Source organism: Artibeus jamaicensis, unplaced genomic scaffold, assembly GCF_021234435.1.
Source record: "Artibeus jamaicensis isolate MK-2021 breed Jamaican fruit bat unplaced genomic scaffold, CSHL_Jam_final contig_332, whole genome shotgun sequence".
NCBI classification, from domain to species: Eukaryota; Metazoa; Chordata; class Mammalia; order Chiroptera; family Phyllostomidae; genus Artibeus; species Artibeus jamaicensis.
In genome coordinates this window covers 15,517,635-15,539,082 of record NW_026521788.1, presented here as the reverse complement: position 1 = coordinate 15,539,082, position 21,448 = coordinate 15,517,635, and the positions used below count along the sequence as shown (strand labels likewise).

Sequence of the window (21,448 nt, the reverse complement as noted above, 5' to 3'; positions counted from 1 at the left end):
ACCATAATTTAACACAGTTTTAGAAATCCTAGCTAAAGTAGTAAGAATGAAATATGAAACTACTGAAAAGAAATAGGGAAATTTGATACTATTTGAAGACAATAGATTGCAGAACTAGAAAATTTAAGGAAATTTACTGAACTATTTGAATTAATAAGGAATTCAGTAAAATGGCTAGACTCAAGATAAATATACAATAAGTGGTAGCTGCTCTCAAAATGAGCAATAACTAGTTATGAGATTTGATGGCAAAAAAGTCCTCCTTTACAATAAATGCAATAGCAACAACAACAACAAAGAACATTTACCACCAAGAATAACCTTAATAAAAATATAAGGGTAACTTTATTGTGCCACTCTGTGTAAAGACAATATTATAACAGTATCAGTTTCCTAATTAATTTGGACAATAGAATTGTAATAAAAATTTTGGAGGGGAAATTTGGACAAAATATTCTAAAGTTCACATAAAGAAATTAGCAAGTAAGAGTAAGATGTTGCTGGAAGGATATATTCTAACAGTATATTATGAAAGTTCAATGATTATAATAGTATGGTGTTGATATTAGGCTAGATAGTCATTAATAAATTATTAAATTAGATCCATAAACTTATAGCCAAGAAACCTACATTTAGAATGACATACATGATAAAGATGGCATAATTAAATCAGTAAAGAATTTCTATTTGGTATAAATAAATGGAACTGCAACAATTATTTTTATAAGGATAATTATTTTTATATTTTGCTTCACACACTCAAAGTCTCACATGGATGAAATAATTAACTTTTAAAAGTACGAACCATAAATAATGTTAAAGAGAGAGAGAGAGAAATGGGCCATGGACACAATAGACTCACTGAGCAAGCCAATAATCTAGGAATATTTTTCTTGTTAAGCAAGAAAAAGCAAATGTAAACAATTAAGTCCTGTTACTTGACTATGAAATTGGAAATCACATTTTAAAAATCATTGTTTGGTGACATGTATGTAAAGTATTTAGCTTGGCACACAGAGAGAGCTCAATAGGTTGCGTTTTTACCAGAACTGCCAAGGCAGCAGGGTCAAGGGCGCTGATGCACACCTCCCTGGCTGCATGGGTCAGGGGTGAAGGAGTAGTATAAAGCTGTTAGAGAAAGGAAATTCAAAATAGGCACTAAGAACCTTAAAAATTGAATTCTATGCGAATAAAAATATAGACAAAAGGTTTTGGGATCTAAAAGGGAAGCCCAACCTAAATATAGTCAAACAGCTTACTTCGTTAAGATTTGTAATTAATTTGAAAGTGGCATAATTAATAAGTATGAAAAATGTGCACATAAACTTCCTAAATATAATAAGGAAGTGTGTTAAGTTTTCCACAAAGGTTTGAGTTGTTTGTGTGGTTTTCATGCTCTCTGAGTAACTAAAACCATGTGGTGGAGATCTCTAACTGTGTTGTGTAATGTGGTAGTTCACACGGCTTGATCTGTGTGGTGGAACCTTGATACTCTAACTCTGAAAATATGTAAAGAGTTTAGGAATGTCAGAGAAGTTGTTACTACTGTTGATCTAGTATTAAAAGTAAAGAATGGAGGAAACTGGGAAGGAAAAATTTTGACTATATCACAGCTCTAGATTAACTTCTGGAATAAAGATCGTCAATGCAATTACTTTCCAGTTTGAAGGGTCTGTGAATAAGAGAAAGGATGTTTAGATCACTTTTAGAATGTAAAACTTTTTTCTTGGACTGAGAGAAGTAACACATTCCTCTTTTTAGCTTTATTTCTTAAGGGAAATGCTGCAGTTTGTAACACGAATATACAAAGATGTCTGCAAATTCTTTTGTAGACAAGTTAATCTTCTTACTGGAAATAGTTTTGATCTGTTTGTCCAGAGCTACATCCCTCTCCAAAAAACCAGTGATCTTAGACAAGTCATTGAATTTTCTTCATCTTTGACTTTCGCATAGTGAATAAACTTCTCAAGTTTTTTCTGCCTCTATTATTCTGTAATAGTTTGAACATATCGACTTTTTCTGCTACCACTCAGCCCAAATAGAAATTCAACACTAGGGTTTCCCATAATTCGCTTCAAAAACATAAATCTCAAAATGAAAATGTGATGTCATAAACTTATTACAGATCTCACTTAATATGTTGATTTCTTGAGTTATAGTTGATGGGTTTTTTTAGTAAATTATGTAAATAAATGTAACAGATTTTATGTGTCTAGTCTAAGCCATTCTTAAAGGAAATATTACCTGTGTTAGAAAATTTAAATAATAAATTTTAATAGCTTTAGTGGTCAGAACCCATTATGGAATCCAGAGGTGCATTTCACTCTAAGAAATGAAATTTACCAAAATTATTACCTGTCATTTCTTTTTCCTCTCTTTATAGATATTCGAATACCACTAATGTGGAAAGACTCTGATCACTTCAGCAATAAAGAACGTATGTATAATTTTAATTTGTAATTGAAGTTTTTTCTAGTGTCTAATAAATTTGTGTTATTGGGGAAAGAGCTGCCTTCATGCTGAAATAATATAGAATTTGACAGAATATAGCAAAATTTTGCTGAACTGAGGTTTTTCTTTTTGGATTTTTAGTATAAATGTGCTGTAATTGCTTGGTACTAATTAATATAATGCATAGCTAATATACTTTTAGTTGTTGGTAGGAAACTGTGCAAGGGTAGTATGTAACAAGTTCTAAGGGAAGTTTGAAACAAAGAAAAGGCTTAAGGGGTGAAGGTAGAGGTGATGTTTCTTCCTTTTGCCCAGAATCTGGGAGATCTTTTCCGCCTTGTTTTGTTTCTTCAGATTATTTCACAGGACACAAGAGAGAAAGATTTTTAGCTTGATCTGTTTTTCTCCCCCTTCAGCATTTTACAGCTTTATATAGTCTTCACAAATCCATGTAATGTTGAGGTCATGGAAATTAACCTCAGATGATTTCTAGCTGTTAGAGGCAAAGCAGAAAAGATAAGATAATCCTGTTTCTTTCTTGTCTATTGTGATAGCTTTGTTACTCAATATTTTAAAAACTGAATCGTATGGAGCATAATTAGTTTAATATGAGGAATCCAAAATCAGGTTAGTATATGTTATTCAATTAGGAAATATCATTTACTTTACAAAAGAATACATGTGGGAATTAATACATCTTTTTGATTACTGTAGAGAATAGGTTTTTCTGAAGAACTACATTTTCTCAATAATGAGGATGTAGCCCTTTAATCACCTAATACTTTTTTAAAAACATCACCAAATTGAAAGACCCAGCAGCTATGTTTTTTTGTGTTCGCATGTCTACTTTTATTGTTTTTGTGGTTTCCTCCCTTGCTTTTAGTTTGGTGGAAAATGTTTTGCTGTTGTTAACGAGCCTGCTGTTAACATCTTATAATAGAAAACATTTTTTCTTAAATAGACTTGGAAACCAAAATGACAAAGGTAATAATATATATAATATATAATAAATTTGCTATTAATTAAAGCTTAACGGGTCTTCTAGGGATAAAATTTATGAGCTTGATGATTATTTTAGGCTGCTGAGAGGCCTATATTCTTAACTTTATTTTTGATATTCCCTAGTTTAATAGTCTTAATTGGGTAAAAAAGTCTTAATATACACTGACACAATAGTCATTATAAAAGGTTAAGGATTACAATGTACAGAAGTAAGAATCTATTAATAAATATTTAAGCTAACATTTTTCATTTTCAAGTAGATTTTTAATATAATTAGACATGATTTGACCCCTGGATCATGGCTTAAAATGTTTCTTTTTTCTCTAGGATCACAGCGTTATGCCATTTTTTGTTTATTCAAAATGGGAGCTGAAGTTTTTGATACCGACATGGTAATTGTTGATAAAACAACCACAGATATATGTTTTGAAAATGTAACTATATTGTAAGTACTTTTTTATCTTTAAAGAATGAAAATAATATAAATTTGTGCCTTTTTAAAGAGGGCATAATTATTGGGTCTTTGAGCTATTTTTGAAGCATTAGATCTTTAAATGTTTAAATTTATTTTAAAAATGACTTTATTCAAAAGAAGCCTATGTCTGCATTTGAAATTTTCCAGTTTAAAGTAAAATGGAAATTATGTTACATAAATAGTAAATATTTGACTTGAATGTTATAGATTTTTATTAACTTTTACAAAATGTTATAGTTTATTAACTAAGCTATGCATAGAAGGGAATCTCATTATAAAGATACTTCATATAAACAGGTTCTTATGTCTCACACAGGAGGTTTAGTTACAGAAATACTAAAATAGTATTACAACTTTATTTATAAGATGGTCCTGATATACGTGTCATAGGAAAAGCACTTTAATAAAATTTAAGATATTCTTTTTCTTATGGTGGACTTCTTTCATGTTCTCCAAAACAGTAAAAACTTGGAGGATCCTCAGGGCTGTTTTCATTGCTCCTGCTCTTGCAGAGGCTCATTTTATTGTGGTCATAATACAGCACCAGAAAGAACTCCTCAGGTGCCCATAGAAATCATTTTTAAGTAACACAAGTTTTTCCTGGCCCCTTTAAAAGATTCTATTGGCCTGAATCAGTGTGTGAATTGTATTTCTTTCAGGGTTTCAAAGACACTATCTTAATATGTAAATATTAATAGCTGTTTAAGTATTAAAATAAAATCAGTATGCATGGTTTTTTCCATTTTCAGCTATGGAGCTATATAGTTGAGATTTTAAAGTAATGTTATATGATTGAACACTCAACATAACATTGAAGAGAAGCAACTTTTGCAAACCATGTTTTGTGGCTTCTGTCTAGTATCCCCTAAATTGTGTAGCATGGAGAAAACAAAATGCATTGTTCTGGGTTATTAGCAGTTGTGTAGGCCTTTTTATAAGCTCTGTTGAAGCAAATTTATTTAGGATTCCCAAAATATTGCCACATGCTCACATAATTGAGACAAAAATAATTTTTCTTAGTTACATAAAGACATTTATTTCCGTTATCAGCTATTGCTAGTGCATTTTTTTCTGTCAAGGTCAACCTGATAATGGGCTTTTTTCTTCACATGACTTTGCTCTTCTTTGTTTTACCACAAAGACAAAAATAAGAATTTTTTCAAGGAAAGAACAATGCAAGTTACTTGGGAAAACAACACATGATTTGTAATTTTTTAGAAAATTTTGTAAATATTTTAAATTGTTCTAAAAATAACTGCAGTCAAATGTTCTAAATGTTGTTTAAAAATGTGCTTTTTGTTATGGTTGTTTTTAATAACTGTTCAATATTTATGAACCTCTGGTTTTCCTCTAAATATTGACATTTGTTAGTCATTACCAGGAATACTGTATGTTTAAAAGTTGCCAAATAATAAACTATAAAAATATCTGGAAATTATTCCTGGGATTTGTGCAAACTTTGGATTGGCCATTTAAATCTTCCAAAGTCTGCACTGCAGTTTTAAAATCTCTGAGGCGGGTGGATCATACAGGCAACCTCTACTGACGGAGTCTTCTGCAGCTTCGAGTGTTTTTTGTTGTTGGTGACACCACCACAGGCTTTTATGGGAGAGGCAGTTCATTGTGCCTGACAAAGGACAAAGGCCATCCTAGTGTTTGCTAAAACTGTGGAATTTCTGCATATGGGTTTAATAAATATTCATTGAATACCTTTTGTGCTAGATTAAGAGAATAAAGGTTAAGACAGCACTTGCCCTCAAGGAATTCATGTCTTGAGCATATCTCCTTATATCATTTTTTGTTTGTTTCTTGGTTTGCTTTCCCCTACATGATCGAATATTGAAATGTTGCTTTAGAGTTGTTAGGCAGAAAGGTGGGACTGGTTTATGGGATGAGTTAGCAGCATTTGGTGAGTGGATGATAAGTGATGATGAAAAAGAAATGAAAACTAAAGGTTTGAGCGGAAGAAACATTTGTTTCTGCTTTTTTTCCCCGAAACCTTTTTTTCTTCTGGAAGAATAGTCATTTCAGGAAATTACATGTATAATGTAAATACCTTAAAAATAGCTGTGTTAAAGGGATGACAAGGAGAAATAACATTGGCAACAAAATAACCAGAACATTTTATTCTTTTTCTTTCAGTAATGTGCCTGTAATGTATTGGTTAAATTGAGTTAAGATTGACCTACTTTTTAGAAGCTGGTAGCTCTGGAAGTTGCAGACTCTCTCAGGTCATTTAGATACTAAATAAACACTGGGAGAGTCTGTCTCATTAACATCTATTAACATAAACCCATCTCACATGCTGATTTTAAATGTATGAAACATCAAAGGATGTTATAATTCTATTTTCTACTGAGTTAAATTTCTAACATTATGAATATCCTTGTTTTCAGTAATGAAGCAAAGCCAGACTTTCAGATAAAGGTGGAAGTATATAGTTGCTGTACAGAAGACTCTTCTATAACCAATACACCAAAAAAATTAGCTAAGAAACTGAAGACATCTATAAGTAAAGCTACAGGGAAGAAAATAAATTCAGTGCTTCAGGAAGATCGTGAAACGTGTTTGTCCTTCAGTTGTGCTATTTCGTAAGTTTCTAATACAATATTTATAGTGACAGTATAATTATATGTTTGTGACATTTTAAAGTACTATATGTGGAGTGTATGTTTACATTTTAAATGGAAAAAAACATCCTGCAACAGAAACAAAACTTGGCTGTCTGACATTTACTCGGCTGAAGTAGCCTTAATACCTTACTTTGAAAGTAGGAATTTGAGTGAGAATGTGTTTTTTGTGATTTGGAATTCCAGTATCTACCGGAAAGATGAAATGTTTTTCTTGAAAAGGGACTATCTATCAGCTGCTAATTGAATTTCTGTATGGCATGCTTTATAGATTTAAAAATAATGTTTTACCTTTATCACAACACTACATTGCCATTATCATACCTAACAAAATAAAAGTCCTTAGTATATGTGATATCTAGTATGTATTCAAATTGCCTCAATTCTGAAAAAGTCCTTTTATGATTTGTTTGTGTAAATCAGGATCCAAATAAGGTCTACAATGTTGCGTTATAGTGAGTCTTTCAAATTTCTTTTAATCCTTAACAATTTCCTGTTTACTTTTTTCTGCTGCTTGTATTGAAGAAACCAGATCTTACAGAATTTCCCATATTTTGAGTTTAGCATAATTGCGTATTTGTGGCTTTTCTTTTTAACATCTTTTTCTGTCCCCTGTTTGTCCTACAACTGGTAGATAGTAGATCTAGAGAACTGATTAGGTGCGGGTTTTCTTTAAGGGCAATGATACTTCATATCGATTATATATACTTCTTACTATCTCCCATTAGGAAGCCCTGTCCCACTTTTAGTCATGTTAAAATTGATCGGTGGATTCAGATGTTGCCAGCCTGATTCATCTATTATAAAATTGCCTATCAATCTTTTATCTAATGGTTTTAGTAGCCATTACTGAGCATTCATTATTTCATCAGGGATTATGATTTGGTGACTTTAAAAATTTGTCCTGCATTTTTTTTAAACCTGGAATTCTCTCAGAGAAGAACTTCCCTTCATGAACTATTAATGCTAAAAATAACTGATGAAGGAAAGGCAGGGAAAAGATACTTTCTTTTATTTACCCAATTTTAGAATATTAAATTGATAGCCTGGCAATCATGGAGGTGATCAGCATTATCTTTTATTTGAACTGCTGGACTTTTATAAATTTCTGTCTCACTCTTTTATAGGTATTATTCTTTCTGAAGCCAGATTGTCCCCTATTTGATCCATGGGAAGCTTTTAAGCTGACTCCTGTGTCGTTTTGACACAACCTAATCTCTGAGAGCTTCTTTGGTTTATGACACAAGATGTTCCACTTTCATCTTGTGTTTTTCTGCCCAGGCTTGGAATTATCATTTCTTCAAGGAGCCCTGGTTTCTTTCAGATACTTTCTTTAAACATTGTGTTTGTTGCCTCAGCAGTCATTTTATGTTTCTGTTTCTTGGGAAAACTGTTGGTCGGGCTACATTCCTAGAATTTCTTTGTATGTCTTAGTAGACTTGGCTCTTCAGCATGCCAATAATTTTACTAATATTACAAAAAACAAAATACTTGAGGTATAGAACCTGGAAATATCAGTCATCAGAATGTAATTAAATAACTCTTTTTGTGTCAGATATACTTCTTTTGAAAAATGCCTCGGGCTCTATCTAGCATCCTGGCTTCCAGTCTGTTTTGATTGAGACCCATGGTGAGAAATAAATTCTATGTCATGACTGAGTACACAGCCACATCAACAGATTTCATGATGCAAAATTTAGGGCTTGTTATTTATAGTATAATTATCAGAAATTTTAATTTCTAGTTATTTTCAGCCTTTAAAAATGCTATTTATAAATTATTAAATTGATTTTGTGATCCATGAATCGGTCCCTTCCGCTAAAAAACCGTGATAGAAAATGTCTTGTTTAACATAGATGTCATTAAAAAGGAGGAAAGGAGGGGACCTTAGATTTTCATCCTTTAGAATTAAGGACATTTTTAAAGTTTTCTAGGTTAAGATTATGTCAAGTTTTTGCTGAAAGGTGCTTTAATTGAACCACAGGGTTGTGGAACTATTTCTTTTTGATAATTAAATACGCAATTATATTTCTAGGTCAAAACAGAGATTTTAGGACTGAAAGAGACCTTAGAGGTAATCACCAAATTCAGTAATTTTAAAACTTATTTAAGCAGGAAAGTTTCTTATTTAAAAACAACAGGACCAGTTTTGTTCTGGACCAGTTACAGTATTCCCAGGTCCTCTACTTTCTCACATGGAAAGTAAGGGTGGTTAGACAAAATCGTTTCTTTTTAGAAGGCTCCTTAGAGACATTTTTAGGGTTTTATGCACCTTGAACACATATAAAGACAATGAGTGACTCTCAGTTTATGACTTCATTGTAGGGCAGTGAATGTTTTCCATTTTGTATCTGCCATTTATTTGTGTGACCCGGGGCAGATTAATTCACCCTCTGGGTTTTTGTTTTTTCCTATGTGAAATGGGAACAATGGTAATAATGTAATTGTATCGAACTCCATAGGATCATTATGAGATTCCAAAAGATAATTCCTGAACTTTATATGTGGTAAGCATTTAATAAATATAGCTCTTACCATTATTGTTGTTATTCTGAGACCAGTGGTTTTTGAACTTTTTTTTCCAACTCATGCTGAAGCATAGCCGTGTAGAAACTTGACACGGATTATAAAATGCAGACATATTTCAAAATTTAAAATCATTGTTTATTATGTCATAGAGCATAATCTAAGTAATGTTTGAACTTGTATTTAACCTACATTCCTCTTTGAAGCCTAGTGGAATTTTTGAGAATAAAATTAGTTGTTATTAAGCTTTTTTCTAAAGTAGGGATTGACCTACCTGTTTTGAAGCGTTTCTTCTATTTAGATTTGTCATTCTACTTGGTTTATATGTGAATCCAAACAATAATTTTCCTTATGAACATTTTCCATGAAACTTGCATATCATGTGTTTATACCATCGAAGTAGGTCAAAAGGTGGAATAAAGCCTTTAACAGTATTTCGCGAAATATTCTCCTAATACCAGCATCTGATGGGAACCCAGAGTGGATGAGGTTAAACTCACAGCCCAGGACTACTCTTACCTGGTACTTCTTCAACTGACCACTTCAGCACCGTGGTAAGAGTTTGAGAGTAGAATTAGTAAAAAGAGTGTTTAGGGGATAAATTTTATTTATGTAACAGTGATCTAGTTCAAGATCAGTGCAAAGATTCCTAATACAATTTTAAAGTTGTAGCCAAAATGGGCACTAAAGATCAAAGTTGGGCAGTATATATCTTCTCTAGTAGTATGGTATGTGATCAAATACAGCTGTTCTTCCTGACAAAAGTGTGTACTTTTTTTAGACTACCATTTAAAGTAGTAATTTATTTTTTTCATAACATTTTTGGATACCCCCGCACCCAATCTTATAACAATTGGCCTTTTTAATTTAAAAAATGTAGCTGATTAAACTTTTGGGAACTCAATATTAGGGTTGGCTAAAAGGAATGAGTGTAATGTTTTAGTAAGAAAATGTCATCCTGACAAGAATGTTTTAAAAGTGAGATCATTGTTGCTTTTGGAAGCATTGCCATTGTAGTTAGTCATGGCTTAAAAATGAAGTAACATGAAATGTCATCATAAAGTATTGTTTGATCTGAAGGAGGACAGTGAACATTTTTGGTAATTTTAGCATGCTCCCTCATGTGATTTCATTTATTCATTTTATTTGTGGAATTTAGCTAGATTTTCCCAGTGACTCTAATAGCTAAATTCACTACCTTATGCTCCATAAGAGGTATTCAGCACATTATTTTTCATTGTGCATATAAATATACATCATTTTAAACAGCCATCTTGTGAAAACTGGTAAAATTGACAATGATTATTTACTTGACAAAAAAGTGTATTAACTTTAAAAAGCCACTATGCTATATTTTAAATTAGATTGAAATTATAAAACTAGTATACTAACACTTGTCCAGGCTAAATGGGTTATTGATGTTTTGAGGAGTAAGGGTGTTAATGGTTTGGTAGTACGAAATATTATGCAGTGTTCAAACATAACTAAGGACTTACTCAACTACTGAATATAACTTATTCATTTATTTAAAGATCTTAGGAATGATTATCGAGTAGCTATGTCATGTGGTACATTGGAGTCAAAGGTTAGTAAGTCATGTTCCATGCAGTGAAATATGGTCACTGTGTATCTGTTTTAACAGAAGAAGTACCTTAATTCTGAACAATTCCTTAATGAAGCATAAAGGTACTAAGTATAGTACAGTAGGCTTCTCTTTCCATATACCACTTGCTAGCTGCAGGCAAGTTAATTACATTCTGTGAACTTGAGTCTCTCCATCTGCAAATCTCTGCCCTGCCTACCTCAAGTAGTTATTATAAGCCTTTAAAAAGAGATTGCCTGTCAAAGTGCCTTCCGCTGCACGTTGGTAGATGGAGGATCATCACGTTTTGCATGTCTGTGATTTTTAGGGGAAGTTTTCAGCCTACTACCACTTCACCACATTTATTACTTCATTACAAAAGTAATATAAACTTGAGAAGTAGAATCTAGAAAAGTTATTCATAGTTCAACCACTCTAAATCAAATACTTTTTACAATTTTGAACTAATATTTTTCTTCTGGGTTTTAAAATAACTAGCTTTAGGGGAGATTTAGATAGTCACAATTATACCGTGCATTCAACTTTTTTTTAGAGTTATTGCAGTCTTCACAAAATCATTTTAATGACCACATTATCTATCTAAATAAATGGTTTATTTAACTATTCCTAGAGGAGATTATCAATAACTTTTTTGGATTGTTATTTTCAGATGTGTCATTCATTGGAAATAGAGGCAAACGTGTTATATGTTTACCTTAAAGTAGTTGAGGAAAAGATGTTTTAGTCACAATCATTTCTTAAGGCTTGAGGGGAAAAAAGTAAACATTTGTGTTGTCATCACGTAAGTTTAGCCTATCCTCCCACAGAGACTGCTTCCTAAACATGCCACCGCTCCAGGTCCCTCAGTGCCAGCGCACAGCCTATAGCATAGCTACTTCCTGTATTTTTCTTTTTTAAAAATTTTTGTTGTTCAGTTACAGTTGTCCTGCCTTTTTCCCCGTTGATCCTCCTCACTCTGCTCCCCCTGCTCCCACAGTCAATCCCCCCGCATTGTCCATTCCCGCGAGTCTTCTACTGGTGTTCCTCGGCTTACCCCTTCCCCTTCTTTGCCCAGTTATTCCCCTCCTCGCTCCCCTCTGGTCACTGTCAGTTTGTTCTTTATTTCCTTGATGGACTTAAAAATACTTCTGAACTATCCGTTGAATACCTTGACCCCTCAGTTTCATGACCCCCTTGCCTCCAGCGATCTTGTCCTTTCGCCCTTTTGGGCCATCCACCCTGTGATTGTACTCTAGGTCTCGTCATTACTAAAAATTGCACACCTTCTACAATCTCCATAGTAGGCGTTCCACTTCGTCTCCTGTTTCCCACATTCCCAGCTCGCTCCCTTCGGTGCTTTGCCTCCAGCTCAGCTTAGATTCCCTGACCTGCCATTTAATTCTTTTCTAGAAGCATCTTCTCCTTTTGTCATACTAACCTTTGAAAAACTCGAACCTTGGTTACATTTTACTTTTAACTCCTCTGCACCCATACTCATGAGGAATGGATGAGGAAGCCGGAGAAAAAGAGTCTTACCGACTGGTTCGTGTTAGACACACGATCTCTAACCTTAAGTGAGTTTTCAGTACAATTGTGCAATCCTGAGTCGTCGTAGCCTTCTGCTCTGCTTCTCTTTAGGGTGAGAAGTTTACATCATGTAATTCTCTCTTCCGAAACCTCCAGCACCCCATCCTCTCCACCCCTCCCTCAAAGGTGCCGACCGTGTCACTGATGAAGAAATCTGAAAGAACTCGCATATGTTCCCTCTGTAAAATCCACCAGCATTGGGATCTGTATCTGCTGCTTTCCTCTGTGAGCGGCCTTTGCCTCACCTAGTCAGTCTACACTAGTCACGCCTTCTCAACCACTCAGAAGTAGGCTCCTACACGTGTGCCCGTCCTGCCTCTGCCACATCAGGAATTTTTCCCCTGCATCATTTCCACAAATACAAACATACTGCAATATCTCTCACTGCTCCTGCCTATTTCATAGCTGTTCTTTCCGGATAAGAGTTTTTTATATTCCCTATCTCCGCTTTGTCTGCTCCCATTCTTTCCTAGAAAGTTTCGGTCAGCGTTCATCACGTTGCCTCCATCCCGATAGAGATTGCTCTTGTCAAGGCCAACAGGGGTCTACATGCTCCCCGAGCCTGGGGCCAGTTGTCAGTATCCCTTTTCCGGGACCTTTTGACATTATTTACCGTAACTGATCACTCTCCCTGAAGCAGTGTTTTTGACTTGCCTTCTAGAATACCAGTTCCGGGATTTTTCTTCTGTCCAGCGACTGTTCCTCACCTCTCCTTTGTTCGTTGCTCTTCAGCTTAATCATTAGTGACAGAGTGCTTGTGTCCCAGTGTTCGGTCCTTGAACTTCATTTAGCTTTCTAACTTTCATTAAATTTTATCCAGGCACTGGTAACTTCCAAATTCAATTCTTCAACAATTTTCTTCTCCTAACTGCAGATTCATCTACCTAGCTGCCTGTAGAGATACCATCTAGATACCTAAAAGTGTCTCAAACTTAACTTATCCAAACTAAATTCTTACTTCCTTTATTTATTCTTCTTAGTTAGACTCATTGCAGTTAATAACAATTCCAGTTGCTCAGGCCAAAAGCCTTGGAGTTGTCTTGACTGTTTACTTTCGCATCCATCCAATGTCCACACTGGCTCAACTTTAAGACTATATCAAGAATGTCACCACTTCTCACCACCCCTCCAGCCACCACCCTGTTCCAGGCCTGCATCAGCTCTTGGCTGGTCAATTGCAGTAACTTTCTGCTTGGTGTCTCCATTCACTTTCACTCTTGGCCTCTGTGTTCTGTTCTCCATACAGCAACCAGAGGGATCAAAAATACAAGTCAGATCACAACACATAGCCCCAAACCTACCATTTGCTCCCCATTTTACGCAGAATAAAATCCAGTGCCTCATCATGCCCTGCACAGCACTGAGATGTACAGTGTCGCCCCTCCTTCCTGTTGGACGTCCCCCCTCCCTCTCCCACCTTGCCCTCCAGCCGCTGGGCCTGTTGCCGCCGAGGCGAGCGTCACTCCCCTGCGGCAGTTGTCCACTCACTGCCAAGAACCTCTTCCCGTAGATAACGCGCTGTGTTAACATGCTGACGGGAGTCTATTTCCTATCCTTTTAAGTGGTGGAAAATGATAATGTAGCTCCATGAAACCTGTATATCAATGACAAATTATCATGTTGAACTAATTCTTAAAATATTAAAACAGCTTGTGATTGTTAATAGGCAGCTTTTGTGTAGCGATGTTTGCTCTTCCATTATAATTGCTATTCCCAATTGCTTTGATTGTTTCTCCACAGTTTTTTTTAAATACTTCCTCAACTTTTTTTGGTGTGGGGGGGTACTTGTTGTCTAACACTAGGGAAAGATAAGAGCTAATTATGAAAAGCATTCTAGATACCGGTTCAGGATAAGTGAATAACAGCAGAGAATCGTTACACTGAATATGAGGCTGGAACCTTTTAGCTCTAGCAAAGTGGAGATTTGTTAATACTGAGCAAAGTTTTCTGAACTTTCACATATGAGTCTGATATTATAGCAGCTGTATTCAGAATGTAACTTGAAAGTTACTCATGCGTTGTTTTTTGTGAAAAAAATGTTTGGGAGACAGAAACATAAATTTTCCTGTATAAATACTGACAAAAAGCATGGGTTATTGAAAGATAGGTGTGGTCTTTGATAGTTGCATGTTAAAACCAAGATAAACCATTGTGCTGTATGCCTTAAACTTCCATAGTAATGTATATCAATGATTTCACAATATAACTGGAAAAACAAAAACCAAGAGGTGTTCTCACAGTGGGTAATATTCTGTAGGGTATGGCATTACACCGAAGAAGTGTATACATGCATGTACTGCATACTTAGTACGTACACCTATTTTTCCTTTGTAGTAGAGATTTTATTAAAGATTAGTGAGATGACACCCTGGCTGGTATAGCTCAGTGGATTAAGCATGGGCCTGCAAACCAAAGTGTTGCTGGTTCAATTCCCCATCAGAGCAAATGCCTGGGTTGTGGGCCAGGTCCCCAGTAGGGGGCACATTGATGTTTTACTTCCCCTCTCTCTCCCTCCCTTCCCCTCTCTCTAAAAATAAATAAAATCCTAAAAAACCCCAAAACAAACAAAAAAGATTAGCGAGATGAGGTTTATGAAACATATAACCTGGCATAATTGACAGAGATCCCCGTCAGACTTCTTTTTTTTCCCTAGGTTTGTCTGTATTTCTGTCTGTCCATCTCTCTGTCTCCTCCTTTTTTTAAAACATTTTCTTTACTGTTTTTGGTGTTAAGATTTTATTATTTTGGAAAATTAAAGAACCAAGAGATGTCTTGAAATAAAATTAAGATTACTAGCAGAGGAAATACAGTTATTGAACAAAAATTTTCACCTTTTATCACCACAGAAAGACAGGATATGAAATTTATCATCACAATTTTTAGATACTTTGGCAATGTGTTATTTTAACTTAGGTAGCTTAATGAAAAAAATGGAAGTTGGAGTGGGGAAATCTCCATTTCCCCATACTATAGATAAAAATTACAAATCTTTAAAGTGGATAAACCAGAAGAAGGAGGTTTATTCTGATCTCCAGGAAATAAGTATGAACCAGGTTCCATCACTATCCTCCTAATTAACCTTCTCCAGTAACTTCCCATTACACTTGGAAGTAAATCCTCTGTTCTTCCAGGGCTCAGTCTTAGGGGATTCAACCCCCGCCTGTATTTTCAGTGCTGTACTGTGTTCCCCACTTGCTCACTGTGCCTCAGCCACACTTGTCTTCTCTCAGCCTCCCTTTGCACCTGGTATTCTCTCTGCTTACAATGTTTTTCTGCATCCTTTGCTTGGCCCCATCCTTTTATTCATAATTGTTAGCTCTTTGGAGGGTCCTTTCTCAATTCCCCTACCTAACATAGGTCCTCAGTATTCTTATACCCTTTGTTTGTTTCATAGAAAAAGTTGCATTATAACTTTGAAATACTAGTATTTGATTTATTCCTCTACTTCCCCCCCTTCTGCATCAGAATATAATTCTGAGTCTTATTTACCATTCATGCCCATAATCTTGTGACATGGCACATATAAGGTATTAAGTTTACAATTTTGAATGGATGGAGACCCTTCAAAAGAAACATTTGTAAGTTAAACCAAGTAATTTTCAGATTTTCTTAAGATGAAGTAGTATAAACAAATGAAGAGTCGATTAATCATTTATGTTAACTTTAGACTGTCATTTATAACACCTAAATGTGTTTTTTTTATTTTGGTAAAATATGCATAACAAAAAGTTTGCCTAAGTATATGACTCAGTGGCATTAAGCATATACACAGAGTCGTACAACCCTCGCCACGGTCCATCTCCAGAACTTTCTACCTTCCCAAACGGGAACTCTGTACCCACCAAACACTAACACCAGTTTCCCTCTCCGCTCAGAGCCTGGAAACCTCCATTCTACTTTCTGTTTCTGTAAATTTGACTTTCCTAGGTCCCTCATATAAGTGGAATCAATCATATAGTATTTGTCCTCTGTGGCTGACTTATTTCACTTAACATAATGTCTTTGCAATTCATCCAATGCTGGAGTCAGAATTTTCTCCCTTTGTAAGGCTGAGTAATATTCCATTGTGTGTATATACATGTTTTCTATCCTTTCAGCCTTGACTTAGGCTACCTTCCTTATTTGGCTGTTGTAAAGAATGCTGCTGTTATCATGAGTTTACACAGATCTGAGTCCCTACTTTCAGTTCTTCTGGGAATATGCCCTGAAGGAGAGTTGCTGACTTATATGGCAATTCTATTTCTCACTTTTTGAGGAGTCACTATGCTGTTTCCATAGTGATAACAACATTTTATATTCCCATCAGCAGTTTGTCCACATCCTGACCAACATGTGTTATTTTCTATTTTTCTTTGTTGTTGATGTTATTAGTGTTTTTTTATGATAGCCATTCTAATGGCTGTGAAGTGGTATCTCATTGTGGTTTTGATTTGTCTTTTCCTAATAACTGGTGATCTTGAGCATCTTTTCATGTTTTTATTGACCATTTGTGTATCTCTTTGGGAGAAATGTCCTATCCATTTAAGTCATTTACCCATTTTTTAACTAGGTTTATTTTGTTGTTGTTAAACATCTGATATTGTATGTAATAGAAAATGTATTAGAGTACTTAAAACATGTCTTCTTTCTCACTATTAGTGGTGTAAAGTATAATTTGCTAGCTCACACTACACTGACCTTGGAAAGTGCTGAGGACAGTTTCAAGACCCATAATCTGTCTATTAATGGAAATGGTAAGTACGGTCTATAATTTACTTATTACATGTGTTATATTGATAATGAGGTCTGTCCAGAAAGTATACAGCCATGTAATATGAAAAATAGGTCCATTTATTGAAGAAGATACAAGATACAAGAAACATTGTACATGGGACAATGATGCTTCAGTCGCCTTCAAAGAAGGCACCGTGGCACCTCACACAGTTTTCCCAATTGCCATCAGCTGCCCTGCCCTGTCATATTTTCCTGAATCTCATTGATGGTCTGAAATCTCTTCCCTTTCAAAGGTGATTTTAGTTTTTGGAAAATCCAGAAGTTGCAGGGTATCAGATCTGGGCTATAGTGGGGCTGAGTCACCTGGGCAGTTTGATGTTTTGCCAAAAAACTCTTCACCAGGTGCAGAGTTTTTTGGTGATGCATGACTGAGTACGTTGTCATGATGAAGCTGTCAATCACCAGTTGCCCACAGCTGTGGGCTTCTGAATCACCTGAAGAGTTTCGGTGGTGGAATGTTCAAGCTTAATGCAAAGTTTGGTGCAGATTAATTGCTCTGCTTGTGCAGTCATTTTGAATGTGACGGCCACGCAGAACGCGTGCTCACTCAACAGTGTCTACTGCCCCGCTTCAGTACAGTGAAATCGTCATTGTTCATGCGTGCACATTCCAGTCTACTCTCCTTGGCTGCCAGGTTACATCGATGTCACACAAAAAGTATAGCTCCCATTACAGTAACAAAGGCTGGACTTTTTCCAGACCGACCTTGTATATGTGGTGAGAGTAATAACTTTTAATTTTAATATGTTCCCCTGAAGTAGATATTAGCGTAAGTAATGTAGGCATGAGTCATTCTATGGGTTTTTCAAATATATCCATCCCTTTTCTCCAAAAGTGAAGTTTACTTTTCTCTCTCTATGCTCTTGCCAGACATTTGTTTGTGAGGCCGGCTTCGTGAGAACCGTACTATTTTGTATGTGCCGAATCCTTGTCTTTGACTTGAAATTGATGGCCACCCTCTTCTCATTGGCAAAGACCTGTCTTATTTTTAAATTTAAAATTGAAGAAGCCAACACTTCTCTTGGTAGCAGAGGATATAAGAAAACATGGGGCTAAATTAATCTTAATCCTCTTCTCTCTGTATGATATATCGGTAGTTGTAGTTTATGCACAAGAAACATAGCAATGTATAGAAATAATTATTGTAGTTTACATATACTCTTTTATTGTGAGAGGTGTAACAAATTCTGATTACTGTGGATTTTTCTAGTTTTCATAGTTATGTCTCTTTTTGCTTTATATAAATTGAGCCTTTGCTATTTGATTTGCACACTTTGAGTATTTTTTCACTCTTTTACCTCAAACTGTACCTATTTTTATATTGTCAATATGCTTCTTCCAACAGGGTTATACATTAGATTTTAATTTTTATCCAATTTGACAATAATTGTGGGTTTTTTACTAGCCCATTTAGTCATTTGACATTTAATACCAAATAATTTATAACTCATATTATATGATATTAAATATTTGGGTTCAAATTCTACCATCATATCCTGTGTTTTCTGTTTGTCTTTTCCATTGTGGTTTTTCTCTTTTGTCTTACCCTTTAAGGACTGATAGTTTCATCATTTCAGTTTTTTCTTGTTCTAATTAAAGTTATAATTCTTTTTCTCGTCTTTTAGAAATTATCTCTAGAAATATTAATAATACTTAGTAAAGTATAAGATTAAAGATAGTTTTACCTTCTCCTCAGACAATGCAGGGACTAGCAAGTTAGACCCCATTTGTCTGACCTATGTGATATTGTTATGTATTACAATTCTTTATGAGTTTTAAACTTCACAAGATTTTTCCTTTTTTATTATTTTTTTCATTACCATGTACTCCCCCTTGTGTTTTATGTGCTTGATATTTATTTAGATTAGCCCACATGTTCCCATGGACTACCTGTATCTTATTCCAAACCCCTAGGATCGTTTTCCTTCTGCTTGAAGTATAATTTAGAGTTTCTCGGGGTGTGTCCTGCTGGTGTCTTACTTCTTTCGGTTTGCAAGTCGGCATTCAGTCCCCTGGGCCACATTAGCCAGGGCTCTGGCTTCTACTTCTCGAGCCTTTGTTTTTGTGTGATAGGTTTATTTGGATTCTTCTTGAAAGTATTTTTTACAGAACATATAACTTTGGCAGTTGAAAAATTTTTGACTCTGGCCCTGGCTGATGTGGCTCAGTGGATTGAATGTCGGCCTGCAAACCAAAGAGTCACCAGTTCGATTCCCAGTCAGGGCACATGCCTGGGTTGTGGGCCAGTTCCCAGGATCGGGGTGTGCGAGAGACAACTGGTCAACGTATCTCTCACACATCAGTGTTTCTCTCTGTCTCCTTCTCCCTCCCTTCCCATCTCTTTAAATATAAATAAATCTTTAAAAAACTTTGACTATGAAAGATATAATTCCACTATCTTTGTTGCTCTGGGAAAAAATTAAAATAGAGTTAATTTAACGTTTTCAGGAAGACTGATCTGAACAGGGCAGCCTTTTATCACACAAAACTCAAAGTCTGCAATAGTATTAATATTATCAATTTTACAGAAAATTAGTCAACGAAGTTTGTTGTAATCCCACTTATGGCAGTTGTGCAGAATTATCGATACTACTACCATATGTTGACTGCCTGTTATGTGCTAGACACTATTCTATGGGACACTACTCAGCCTTCAGGAAGAGGGAATTATACAATACATGACAACATGAATGAACCGTGAGGACATTATGCTAACTGAAATAGCCAGTATCTAAAATAATCCAACTCGCAGCAGCAGAGGGTAGTGGCATGGCAGTCACCAGGGGCAGGAGGAGGGGGGAGGGAGAGTTGCTAATCAACAGGTATAAAGTTTCAGTCACACAAGATGAGTAAGTTCTAGAGATCTGCTGTGCAACGAAGCACCTGCTGTTAACAGTGCTGCACTGTGTGCTGAAAAATCTAAGAGGGTGTATTTCCTGTTGCGTGTTCTTACCCCAGTAAGGGAGAAATAAATAAGCAAACAAATACTTTTAAAGCAGTTTTTATTCTTAGTCACTGTGAGATGTGGTTATAAGGAAACATCACAATGAAGTAGTTAAAAGTGTGGCCGTTGGCCTTGGATTCATATTCTATTTCTACCACTGGCTAGCTCTGTGACCTTCACAAGTTCCTCATTCTGTCATGATTTGCAGTTTACAGATGAGTAAAATACAGTTTAGGGAACGTAGCATACTAGATCATACAGCTAGCAAGTGGGTGAACTGCACTTTAAATAATCCAGGACAAGCCGTGCTCTTCCTGCTGTGCTTTCTGGTCAGGCCTGATAACCGTTAAAGCCACTGAAGACTTAAAATACCATCAATGTGTGAATGGACTTGGTGATGAGAGGCCCCGTTCTTTCAACCAAATCATCTGAAAAGTTGTGGAAAGGAATAAAATTCACAAAGGAAGCATCACTCTTAGCAGTAATTCCTCAGTTGTCTTCAATGTTCTATGAGATATTACTAGATTCTCCTTCAATAAAATGCGTATGAAGCATGGGAACAGTTGTTATAGCTCTTTCTTAGAGAAACGCAATACAGATTAATATAGTAAAGACTGTGAGAAGACCCATGCGTAAAACACGAACACCCAAAACTGTTGACTTTAGAACTTGTAGATTCCACTGAAAATAATTTAAGAAAAAATAACCTATGTGCCCAACTCTTTATGTAATGGGTATATGCCTAGAACTGCATGTAAATTTAAAACTTGTAATTAAATTTTATAATTAAAATGAAAACTTTTATATAGAAAAAAAGGCCACCTTCTAATTTTTTCCTTAATGTTAATGTAATGGGGTTTTCCTAAAAAAGTTATGTTAATGTCTACCCAAAACTGTAAAGTCAAAGGGAATATAAGATTTTTGAAATTTATAAAGGATCTTTATTCTTACTAGTTGAAGGGAAAAGCCAAAATGATATCTTCAGGTTTATATTTGTCATCAAGAAAATTTTATACTTTTTATAAAACACTGAAGCCGCATTGTGAAGACTGACTCACCCGGAACTGAGATGTTATCTGTGTCCTTTGTCTCGCCTGTGTATTGTTTTTGTTGTTGCTGTCACTTTTCAAACCATTTTGTTCCCCCTGTGAAACTACAGATGAATTAGATAAAATCTTTTAGTAATGAAAAGTCAAACTGCTCTCACTTCCTGTTTCATTTTATCTTGTCCTAATACCTCCCTTGCCTAGAAAAGAAGAATTAAGTATTTTGATGAAATGCGTTGCATAAGGACTGAGAGACAGCATTGAAAAATGGAAAGGGTACGGTTTGGGGAGTGAAATTATGAGAAGCATCTATTCTGTGCAAGACACAGTGATAGATGTCATATGTACATTATCTTATTTGATTTTCACAACCCTCCTACTTAAGATAGGTAGTATTTTTTTTAAATGAGAAATTGATACTGAGATAGATTA

General features: G+C 35.3%; 1 protein-coding gene across 2 annotated transcripts in view; it reads left to right on the top strand.

Annotated features, from left to right (window-relative positions):
• Positions 1 to 21,448, top strand: part of RTKN2 (rhotekin 2) — a 71,535-nt gene that overhangs the window by 21,439 nt on the left and 28,648 nt on the right. For both annotated transcript variants that reach the window (XM_037153989.2, XM_053663820.1), the window contains exons 4-7: positions 2,384 to 2,437; positions 3,781 to 3,898; positions 6,325 to 6,519; positions 16,892 to 16,986. In XM_037153989.2, the coding sequence (XP_037009884.2) occupies positions 2,384 to 2,437; positions 3,781 to 3,898; positions 6,325 to 6,519; positions 16,892 to 16,986 (462 nt within the window). The remainder of the gene's footprint in view (positions 1 to 2,383; positions 2,438 to 3,780; positions 3,899 to 6,324; positions 6,520 to 16,891; positions 16,987 to 21,448) is intronic.